This window comes from Tachysurus fulvidraco, chromosome 2, assembly GCF_022655615.1.
Source record: "Tachysurus fulvidraco isolate hzauxx_2018 chromosome 2, HZAU_PFXX_2.0, whole genome shotgun sequence".
In the NCBI taxonomy this organism is placed as follows: Eukaryota; Metazoa; Chordata; class Actinopteri; order Siluriformes; family Bagridae; genus Tachysurus; species Tachysurus fulvidraco.
Window position 1 is genome coordinate 19,566,460 of NC_062519.1, and position 12,592 is coordinate 19,579,051.

Below are 12,592 nucleotides of genomic sequence, written 5' to 3' on the forward strand. Positions count from 1 at the left end.
GTAAAGGGTGACGATTTCTAGGGTGTGTTTGATGTGCTGTGGTAATGGAAGGGTTTTCTGGGGGAATATGGAACTGGATGGTTGAATATGGTGGATTTGTTTCAGAGGTGCAGGCAGAATTACTTAAGAGGTGCCTGATGGAGTGGATAGAAGGAATAAAAGGAAATGGAGCCATTAGTAGTAACATCAAAGGCTCTTTCAGAGAAAGAAAGAGGAGGATATTGTGGGTGAGTGAGCCACAGACGTACAAACACCTAAACAGCCCTGAAAAGCACTTCATCTTTTCTGAGCAGCCCGTATTACGGGTGCTCTGATGCCTGCTTCTGTTATCAAGGCGCCTGCTCTCCATATTTATTTATTTATCTGTTCCCTGGTAATGAGATCTGAATAGCAAATACTCCGTCCTTTTCCGTGGACAGAACCGTGTGATTAAACCGATCCTCACCATCAGTCAAAGCTGTGATATGAGTTTTAGGGCAGCTGCAAACCAAATTAAGCTGTCCAGAGTGACGATTCTGTCGCCTCGCGTCCCTTGCATTATGCATTGCTATGTAAATACTGCAGAAATTTTGTATGATGCTTCTCCATATATAACGTATTAATTTTACATCTGTGACATTGCTGATTGCCGGTTGATGGACTCTGTGGAAAAATATTCTGGAGGATAAACTTCTCAGAAAGATAAGGATTTTTTGCACCCAAAATAAATAAATAAATCACCCACTGGGAATAACATCTAACTTCCCTGCAGGTGCAACTAGGGACCAAGGGAGCAAACAGCTTGCTGACGAATCTAATTCAATTAGGAAATCATTATCTTTGTCAAGTGGGAGTCTTCCCTCAGTATAAATCAGTCCAGGGAAACGGAGCCACTCTGAGATGCACTGGCTCTGTGTTAGACATCCATTTCATTCTTATGACACGTTTTTTTTTTAACCATGGAGCTTTAATTAAACTTTGCAGCGGCTTCATAACAACGGTGCGTAACAATGGATCACACTGCAGAAATGTGCTGTTCACATTGTAGAAATCAGCATTCTATTAAAGGTGAGGTCTCCGTTGTTTGAGAAACGAGTCGGGACGACAAACAAAACAAACGTGTAGCCAATGAGCAGAAAGGGGCGTGTCTTGTCGATATGGGTGGAGAGAGTGTTCAGTGTGCATGTGTGACATTAGCAGAAAGCGGTTTTGACATTGACAAGGAGGATAAAAACAAAGAAAGAAAGAGAATAAAGACTTACGATAAGGCAAGAAGTAGGACGTGTTAATATAGGATCAGCTTTCCAGCACTGGAGAGAACTGAAGGAGCAGGAAGTCGGCCACATATTCACAGGTTGGAGTTTCCCGAGTCAATAACTCCTGAGCTAAACGCTGTTACTACACAAATAACACCTCTTTTCTATCGTAGTAATGTAGAGAGGCAAATCACGTTTTATCTTGACTGTATTGTTACACACCTAGAATTTCACTCATTTCATGTTATGAGCTAAAAAATTCTCCTTTATTGTTACAAGTAATATTTGACATCTCTTGGTTTTCCCTTTTTTTTTTACCCAGCGAGATCGATTTGCAAGTATTCGTATCCCAGGCAGTAAGAAGGAGAGAACGCACCTTTCCCACATGAACAGGCAGTCCTCCTATGAGTGGTCCACCTCCTGTGAGTTTGAGGACCTGTCCTCCAGGATCACTTCAGAGAAGGAAATTCTGGCTCTCTTTGAGAAAATGATGGTAAGTTTGGAAGCCTTGTACAAATCTAAGTTGAGGTCATTGTGTTGTCCATGCTAATGCTGACTACAGTTTGTGCTCTACCCAGTGGTGACAAAACATGTAAACAAGCAGATCGGTACCTCTGAACCCTGGTAAAGCTGTGATAGGACGTGAAAGGTTCGCTGTCCTGGGGCATCCAAGATTTCCACATTTCTGGGCTGTAATGTTAAACAACATTAAAATTTGATACAATATGTTGGTGTTTTTCGATATGAAGCAATTTCAGTACAAAAATAAGGGTTTCCTGAATGTTATGACTTCCATTTTTAATTGATGGAAACATTAATCAGAGTAATGGCATAATTATTTTAGACAATTAGCAGGATATAATGAACCAAAAAGCTAATTAAACAGCAACTCTGGCTTTCAATGGTATACAGGGTTGCCAGGTTTCAGCAAAGTTCAACTCCAACTCCTTCATAAAACCATCACCCAGATGAACTAGTTCGAGGATTGTGAAATGGAGAGAGAGTTTTTTTTCCTTTGTGCTTTAACTGACTACCTTTAACCACATTTCATAGTATGCTGATTTTTGCCTTGTAAATGTGAATTTTAATCCTCTGTTCTCAACGAAACTTAGTCGTCATATAGGCAATATTGCCAAAAGTTTGTGGACAACTGCCCACCATACATGTTTTTTTTTCTGCCCAACATTTCCTAAAATGTTGGAAGCATACAGTTGTACAGAATGTCTTCGTATGCAGTAGTGGTACATTTTTCTCTTCACTGAAGTGCACGAAGCCAGCTCCATGAAGACACGGTGTGTTGAGGTTAGTGTGGAAGAACTCAAATGGCCCGCACAGAGACCTGACCCCAACTCCACTGAACACCTCCGGGATGACCAGATTTGCAGGACTTCAGTGCACAACCTCTTGTGCTCTTGTAGCTGAATGAACACAAATGCCAACAGCCACACTCTGACATCTAGTGCAAGGACTTCCCAGAAGAACAGAGCTTATTATAACAGGAAAGGAAGAACAAATCAATACTAAATCCCATGGTTTTAGAATGGGATTTTCGGCGGTCAGGTGTCCACATATATTTGGCCATGCAGGGTAAACGCAACACCGAATTAACCAGGGTGTTGATTAATCATGTCATTTAATCATGTCTTAAAGCAGAGTGGGAGAGTGAAAGGCTTCATATTTTCATCAAAAGATACAGTAATTTTAGCGGTATTGCAAGCTAGTGAAAAATGCTTTGTGCTTAAGATTAGCGTTTATTTTTGTTATTAATTCCTGTAGTTTCTTCTGATCTGAGATGTCGATAAATCCACTTGTTCAGAGGAAAGTGCATGGGATTGATTGTGGTGAAATGTTTTACACATAACACTGGGTTTTATGACAAATAGCTTAATTTATCAAGGAGTCTGAGGAATGTTAAGTGTTTTGATTAGTGTTTCTCTCCCTGATTGACAGTAGAGGGAGAGTAATGTCAACCTTTTCTCCCAGAACGTTATGACTAATAAGGAACATAACGATCGATTAAGTCACGGTCATCTAATAAATAAGGTGCCTCTTCTCTTGCTTGTTTACTACTTGTTGTGAAATCACTTCACTCTAGTTACAACTGGACGAGATTCCTCTTTACCTAACCAGCACTTTGTCGAAATGTTGGTCGTGACATCTCGCACTCGTGGGATAGTAAAGTCATAGGGTTAGGACACTAATGGAAACGATGCCAGAGTGAATAACACCGTGTTCATTGTTAGTAAAGTTTGTTCCACACTGTTGGAGTTTCCATGCAGCCCACAATAAAGAAATGTGCTGCTAATTCCCATGAAAGGTTGCATGTTGAAGCTAAGTAATAAACAAATAAATAAATTGTTTAGCCCTCTGTCATTATCATGAGAGGACCTAGTTTACTGCGGTAAATATTAATGGGGTAATGTGTAATGTCCAACATTGCAGTTGTGTAATTGCATGTAAGTCCAGTCCTACAGAATTAGGATAACTATGACTGTAGTTAAAGCATTTATTTATATATTTATATATATATTTTACTTTTTTCTCTCTAATTAAAGCAGGAGCAAAAGCCCATTGGCTTGCCAGTTTTTCTGTTATTAGTATCCACCTTGCCTCCGGTTGGTGCCGGACAATAAATCGTTTGTTGCCTGCCTGCAGCAGTATTTTTTTTCTTCTCCTCTGCAGCAAATGGCAGAGAGAACAGTAGGTTCCCTGTGGACGAGAACAAAAAGACTGCTTTTTAACAGGATGCAGTAAAACAAAATCATATCATGAAATAAGATTTCTGGACAATTTCTTAAACACTACCTTGCCTGTAAACCTTCAAATTCTTTCTGTTCGCTGCGTCATACCTTCACAGACCACAGCTCATGTTGTTTATCCAGTGAAGTCATCAATGTTTGTGCTTAGATCAAAATTCTGGGTTCTTCTTTTTGTTATTTAATGCATTCATCCAGTCCAGGTTGTTGCAGGATGACCTGAAAGCCGCAGGAACAAGAGTCACACAGGGAACAAGTAATGAAGTGCTCCACAGCCATCACGTTCCTACACGCCATGCATAACTCCTCTGCTAAAAAAGAAAAGAGAAGAAAAAAGTACTGACACGATAGATTTTGCATACAAAAATAGAACTGTCAGCTCTTCATGTTTGAAGAAAGAAGGGATGTGAGAATGATCCCATGAACACTGTAAAAAACAGTGAAGCACGGTGGTGGGAGCATCACGATATGGAGCTTCTCTGTAAACGCTACTGTGGCGTTACAGGAGAACGAAATCTCATCGGCCAAGAAACCCAATCTGGGGTGAAGAGATGGATGAACGTGTCAACAAGACAACAACCCCAAACATACAGACACAAAAATTCAATCGTGGCCTTGCATGATCTCATCAATCTCCTGACTCCTGAGTCTGCCATTGAAAATTTCTGGGGGTCTATCAGAGGTACCCATTTAACATTGGGGGATTTAGAGAAAATTTGCTAAGACAAATGGGGCAAAACTAAACCAAATTGCACAACAAGCTAATTATCTCATACTACAGACATCTCACAGCTGGAACTGCTCACAAGAGCGTTGCAACAAAATGCTAATGCTGGTCATTTGTGGTGCCTGAATGCTTTTTAAAAGCGCCTCTTTGTTTACGCTTATGAATACGCGCATTTAGTCTGTATTATAAATGTGTTAAATACACATTAAAACAGGTATTGAAGTGTTTCTCCTCGATGTCTGTGTACTGTTGTGTTTGTGTTCACTGCGCTCAGAAACTCAACATCTGTGAAAGACTTTCAGTGATTTTCAGTCTGCTTTGAAACTGAAGCTGGTTAAAGTTAAAGTCTTTTCTAACAAGTCAGTGGAATCACTTGGCTATAAGATGATGGTAAATGTCCCTGTTTAGGTCTCATTATGAACACTTTGTTAGGACGCAACTTTTATTCCAAAACACCAAAATGTGAAGCCCCTTCTGTCTTCTCAGGCACATAAAATTGTGCGGAGAAAACACTACCACGTGACTTTGTCCTGAACACACTGTAGAGCATTAATTACTTTGTGGCTGCTCACGTTGTTCTTGGAAGTTTGGGAATTTCTGCATTTGCGAATTAAATGCTGACCTCCTGTCAAAAGTAAATGTAGTGAAAAGTGAAATCCCAGCTGTATCACTTTCATCATGTGTTTGTCATAGCACACTGAAATGCAATCACTGTCCAATCACAGCCCTGATCTATATTCTGATGCTTAGCTACAATTAGAGAAGTTGAGAATGACTTGGGGGGGGGGGGGGGGGGGAATATACAATATTCTTATATACAATATTCTTATATACAATATTATATATTCTTATATACAATATAAAAAACATTCTTATATACAATATTAATACAATATATATATACAATATTCTTACACTCCACTGTGAGTCCTCCACTGATCTGCACCAAATACACACTCACCCAGTTTACATCCATGTCTACAGCACCACCATATTAAACTGTTTAGATGCTGTTTTGCACAACTCATTACAATACTTCATCAAACTGCTGCTATTACATAAAATGTCGACATTTTTAAACAGAACTGTCTTGTTCCTATATTTTTGCACAACATACTGTACAGTATACAGTATGCACACTGGTTGGTGCTGTTTTGTGTCAAGTCTTAGTGTTTTGTCTCGCACCGTTTGCACCACGTTGTACAGATGCACTTTATGTGGCTGGACAATTTACTTTCACTCCTTACTGTAGGTCATGACTTTTGTTCATGTATCATCACAGTCCTGGAGAATGTGTACTGCAGAGAAAATATATATTTTGATTTGACAAGGAAAGCTACTTGACTTGCATGCTAAGGGTTGCTTCTCATGAAGAGGCCAGGCATTGTAACAGGGCCAAATGCAATAACCGTGGTCTTTCCCAATGCGTCACGCTGACGGACTCCATTAGCCATCCAGCCTCAAGCCCACATCCAACCTGAACTGCTTTCCATAAATCATTTATCATAAAGAGAAATAAATGATTATGATGATGGGCCAGAAATCTAGTTAAGAGAATTAAACATTATTTTGAAATATCTTTTTGTACATTGTTGGTGCTTGTGATATTCTGTGCAGTTCCTTTTACTTCCCAACTGTGTCGGCGAAGTCCTACGGACGCACGGTTTCTCTCTGTCACTAGTGCGTGTTGGCTAAGTGCAGAGAGAAAGTCTTACCCATAAATTGGTGTCAGAAAATAAAAGTGGAGTCAGATAATAACTGCAGGACTAGAAGCTGGTGGAGACTGTTATGCAGTCTTCATGCAATAAAATTGCCTTCCTGTAAATTTAAACCTTAAATAAAGACTTGGTTTTGTGCCATTCTATTATTATTCCCCAGTAATTACTATTAAGAAAATCTCCAGAAGTGTTTTAATGTTGTTTTCAAAGTTATTTGATCAATTAAGTTTGGCCTGAGTAGCATTTGTGACATGACAAGCGTAGATTTTTATTTTTGGTGTCTCTTAATGATTTTCATTTTTTTCCCTCCTATTAGAGATTTTAAGAGGCTGCAGCAGGTAGTGAAGTTTCATCAGGTTTTCTTTGATTCTTGCTATTATCATCAGCAGGGCTTTGGCTTTGATCGCTGCTTTAGAGACAGAGCTTTCATCGCATTATTTTCTCTCTCGCTTTCATTGTTTTCATCCGCCTTTTTATCACGTTGCCTCTTGGCAGGTGTCGAAGCTGCATCTTATGGAGGAACGTAGGCGAGAAAAACAAGTGTTTTGAGTGGTTAGGTCTTTACATTAAAGGTACAAAAAAATCTGTATATTTAATTAACGTTGCTGACTGTAATACAACAGGTCTAACAATTAGTGGGTGTTTTGTGTGACTTGCCACCACTTGTGCTCATTACGCAGATCTTAGTTAATAAATGTTAATATCCAATATTTACTTTGAACTGTTGAACACATTATTTTTTGTCTCAAAGTACTCGACATTTAAACTTTTCTTCCCACTCGTGCTGTGCCTATTTAGGAGGATATGAACTTGAATGAAGAGAAGAGAGCTCCACTCAGAGAGAAGGACCTGAGCACAAAGAGAGAGATGGTCCTTCAGTATATTGTCACAGCAGCTAAAACTGTAAGTCTGTCAAATAACACACACTACACATAACACACACTACACATGCACTTATAGTGTTTAAATAGTTATACTCTTAATACAAGACTCAGATGTTTATTTGTCACACGAACATTCATCGCTGGTACAAAGAGGCTAACACAACAGACTATACAGACGACATACAGTACACCGGTTGTAAGGTAAGACGCCCCAAGGTTCAGCGTGTTTGCATACTGAGATGATTTTCTGCTTAACGCGGTGGTAAAAAAGTGCCTCACGCCCTCTATTTTTTATTTTTGTTTGAAAAAAAAAAATACACATTTGTGTATATACAATTTGATTGCATATGAAAATAGCAGTTTCTGAAATACTTGAACCAGCCAATTTGACAAAGTATTTCATTGTCAGAGTTCTGCACTTGTGTGTTGTTCTACTGCCACATGACTGGCTGTCTGATTATTGCATTGATATGAAGTTAAAGGTGTTCCCAATAAAGTGGCCTGTGAGAGACATTAGCACTACCTGTTTTTTTTTTTAAATTAACAGATAAATGCTTTCACTCTCGGTCGATGGAAAGAAATTATATAATTTGGCGCTAAAACGGCAACATCATAAACAAGTAATTAAAACAGTAGGGCAATTAGAAAGTCTCAAGAAACTGTTAATTAATTTAAGTAGTGAGGAAACTGGAACATAACAGTCTACAAAGCCACCAGCTTGACCATCTCAGCCTGTGTTTTGGAAGCTGGCCAGACCAAGCTGGACTGAAGATTTTGTGAGAGATTAATAAAAACAGCATCAAATGTAATGTTCATTTTCAACCAGGAGCTCAGGCATAGCCTGAAACAACTATTTAGATCAGTGTGTGTTGAGAGACGCAGCGGCCAGGTTTGCTTGCTCACTGTTAACCAATCTGGTGAAGGGTCTTCTGATCGTATACAGCATACATAGCTTACTGTCGCTTGTTACTGTTCAGATGTTACATTGCACTGTGGTCTTATCTTAATTATTATTAAGATAATTATATACAGAAAATGGAATGAAATAAAAGAACTCTGAGCCCTGGTTGGATTTATGTTTATTAAATAATCTCACCACAATAATTTTGGACAGTCTAGTGCATCGTCTTAACATTTCTGTTTACGTCGGTGCTGTGATAACGTTCGCAGTGATAATGGCTCTTTATGCAGCTACTAGATAAGCTTTTACCTTGAGCTTGTATTACAAGTTTTTTTTTTTTTTGAGATATATAACCCTGATACTCAGAAATAATAATAATACGGGACCAAGTATTCACAAAGAATAAGGTTTTAAAAGATCTGAGGGCTAACAGCGCTCCTGTACAGACACACGACTAACAGCGCTCCTGTACAGACACACAGCTAACAGCACTCCTGTACAGACACATGGCTGCTTGTTTCCTGCTGGGTAACCTTTCGAATTTTTGTTGAGTGGCACTTAATTTTTATTCTGGCACCCAATGTCATTTTGTTTATTTATTGTTAACAGAAATTCAGTTTCGGTCTGTTGGGTGGTGGTGGGGGTGGGGGGGGATATAGGTCTGCAGAAACCCCCTGGCTTGACTGGACCAGAACGTTAACCTTTTACCTTGATGCTTAATGTTAAAGGCCTAAAGATGTTACACCACTAATTGCATGCTTCATCGTCCTGAGGTAAGCAGCAAAGCTTGTTGTGTGCCTTTGCAATTAAGCAGACTGCTCCTGGCACTTAGGTAGACCGCACTGAGAAATTGTTGTGGTAAGAAAAAAAAAACAGGTCGCCCAGGACGCCGTTCCTCTTTTCTTTAAAGTAAATGCAGAACGATAAGCCTGTGTGAATTTTAATCTAGCATGTAAAACAAATCTGCTTGTTCCACCACTGTATGACCGTACTCCACTGAGCAGAAAATCTATACGCAGAGCATGAAGAGGTAGATGAATGGCATGAATCGCCATTTTTTTCCCCTCTCACAACTAAAATGAATTTTCCAATTTATCGCCCTTGTCGCTTGCTCATGTGTTCATCTGCAGAATAGAGAGAGAGCAGAAACAAGAGAGGGAGAGTTTAATTATAGTGCCATGCTTTAAACTCCTCAGTAAATTCAATTAGTTTGGAGTCCTGGGAGATCTCAAATTTAAATGTTTGTCAAACTTTATCTGGGTTCAGAGTGCTTTTGGAGTGCTGAGCCATACCCTGGACAATCCTGATGGAAATAAGATGTTGGTGAATAATAAGTCTTAAATTCTTATGTATAAAATGGTAAACAAGGTCGTTCAATATTTAATTGAGTTAGCCCAAGTGACCGCAGGCTTACCAAGGGATTAGTGGGGATATAAAGAGTCAGCATATTTAATGAGTAATACTAACTGCTCAAATGTGCTGCTTAAAATAGGTTCAGAGATTTATTTATTTGTCTTTATTGATTTATTTCAAGCTGAAATGATAACAGAATGGAAATCAGCTGTAGGTTTCGTGAGGATTACACAGTAAGACTGACCTGCAGACAAACCTGGACATCTTTGGAGTATTTTATAAGGTTCCCTATTAATTGTTAAACATGGCTCTTTTCTACAGAACTTGTCTACTTAGTAGACTGACAGTTTATCTGAATTTTGATGTATATAGCCCCAATCTTTATCACTCCACTTTCTCTTTCTGCTGTCAGACTTCTACATGTCCTCTATTTGGCATTTTGCCCTGGTTGTTTACTCAAGACTTTGTTCATGGTGAACAATTGCCTCACACTGAAGTCCTATCTACTGTCTCTGTATCCAGGGATTGAAACTATAGATTCTGGCATGGCCTCCCTCTCTCTCTCTCTCTCTCTCTCTCGCTCGCTCGCTCGCTCGCTCTCTCTCGCTCTCTCTCTCTCTCGCTCTCGCTCTCTCTCTCTCTCTCGCTCTGTCTCCCCCCTCTGTCTCTCTGCCTGTCTGTTTGTGTCTCTGTCTGTCTCTCTGTCCCTCTCCCTCTCTCTCTCTCTTGATTTCTCTTGCTCTCTCTCCCTCTCCCTCTGTGCCTCTCCGCGTGTCTCTCTGTGTGTGTGTGTCTGTCTGTCTGTCTGTCTGTCTGTCTCTCTCTCTTGCTCTGTCTCCCCCCGTCTCTCTGCTTGTCTCTCTCTCTCTCTCTCTCTCTCTCTCTCTCTCTCTCTCTCTACCTCTCTCTCTCTACCTCCCACTCTCTCTCTCCCTCTCTCTCTGTGTCTCTGTCTCTCTCTCTTGATCTCTCTTGCGCTCTCTCTCTCTCTCTCTCTCTCTCTCTCTCTCTCTCTCTCTCTCTGTGTCTGTCTCTCTCTTGCTCTCTCTTGTGCGCTCTCTCTCTCACTCTCTCTCACACTCTCTCTCTCACACACACACACACACGCGCACACACACACACACACACACACACACACACACACACACACACACACACACACTCACTCAACATAAAGCTCACATACTCCTTGCAATTAACAGAACAGAACCCAGGCACAATTACCTTACATTCACCTTGTAAGCAATGCAGTCCTTCACAGCACTTCATCTTCACCTCTTCTTCGTTGATGCTTGTGTTTAAAATGCCTTTCTGAGAGAGAAGAGCATCGAGATGCTGCATTATGTAACATTTACATGTCCTGATACCAGTTAGTCTTAACGTGGCATGGTGCAGAAGGATAAATAAGCAGTCTTGAATGTTCAGGGATAAAATAGAGGGACAGTTGACTCATAGTGGGCTGATCAGGACATCTAATGAGTGAATGCACACTGGGTGCACAGACTCGCTCAACCCTACCTCAGGCGTGAAACTGATGCACTCATTAATCCATTAGTCAGCCTTGCTTTCCTCTACAGGAGAACACGAGTTCTGACTATTTCTGTTAATGGTGATCTGTATCATGAGTGTGCAGGGATACGGGATACTGTAAACAGTGGTATCTGCATTTGTACATAGTACTTTATGTTCCGAGGGAAACTTAATAGAGGAAAAATAAATCGACTTACCTCACTTTATCGCACACATGTTTCCTTCTTCATACCTTCTACAGTATGATAACAAGGTTGTTCAGTCTCTTACTGATTGTAGATTCAACTGTAGCAGGAGCTTGCTGTAGGTCCCCTGATGATATTTTAGGGTTTTCCTTTAATCGTTTTGCGATCTGCTCTTGGGGTTCTAATAATTTGCACCTGTTACACCTGTAGGTCATTTTATAAAATTATATTTTATAGATCATTTAAAAAAAATAAATCAAATTTATTTGTATAGCACCTTTTAACGGACGGATGGATGGAAGGATGGGTCCAATGGGGATAGATAGAAGGATAGTTGGATGGATAGATGAGTCTGATGTGAATAGATAGAGGGATGGTTGAGTCCGATGTAGATAGATGGAGGGAGGGATGGATGGGTAGATAGATAGATAGATGTACTAAGCACTGACAAGATGGATAGATATAAGGATAGATCTAATGTGGGTGGATGGATGGATGGATATATGGGTGGATGGATGGATGGATATATGGGTGGATGGATGGATGGATATATGGGTCCGATGTGGATAGATGGAGGAATGGATGGGTCCGATGTGGATAGATGGAGGGATGGATGGGTCCGATGTGGATAGATGGAGGGATGGAAGGGTCCGATGTGGATAGATGGAGGGATGGAAGGGTCCGATGTGGATAGATGGAGGGATGGAAGGGTCCGATTTGGATAGATGGAGGGATGGAAGGGTCCGATGTGGATAGATGGAGGGATGGACGGGTCCGTTGTGGATAGATGGAGGGATGGACGGGTCCGATGTGGGTAGATGGCGGGATGGACGGGTCCGATGTGGATAGATGGAGGGATGGACGGGTCCGTTGTGGATAGATGGAGGGATGGACGGGTCCGATGTGGGTAGATGGAGGGATGGACGGGTCGGATGTGGGTAGATGGAGGGATGGACGGGTCGGATGTGGATAGATGGAGGGATGGACGGGTCTGATTAGACCTATCCATCTTGTCAGTGGATAGATGGAAGGATAGGTCTAATGTGGATGGATGGAGGGATAGATATTTTCCACCCTTCAGATGTTTGTGACACTGATGTAACTGAAGCTCTTGAATTGTATGTGAACAGTTTTATGTCCTGTGCTGCTGTCACATAACAGTCTGAATGGTGGAAATAAGTGAAGGATCCAGTCGGTGTAGCAGTTTAATGTGTTTGCAGCTGCAGTGGATTACACCGCCAAAAGGTTTTCATTTTCTGTGTAGAGAAACAGAGAGTGCTGTAGTGTGATTTAGGGCAAGTCC

At 40.7% G+C, this 12,592-nt stretch overlaps 1 protein-coding gene across 2 annotated transcripts in view; it reads left to right on the forward strand.

Annotated features, from left to right (window-relative positions):
* diaph3 (diaphanous-related formin 3) overlaps positions 1–12,592 on the forward strand; it is a 287,316-nt gene that overhangs the window by 25,303 nt on the left and 249,421 nt on the right. For both annotated transcript variants that reach the window (XM_047808135.1, XM_047808138.1), the window contains exons 4-5: positions 1,558–1,728; positions 7,235–7,339. In XM_047808135.1, coding sequence (XP_047664091.1) covers positions 1,558–1,728; positions 7,235–7,339 — 276 coding nt within the window. The remainder of the gene's footprint in view (positions 1–1,557; positions 1,729–7,234; positions 7,340–12,592) is intronic.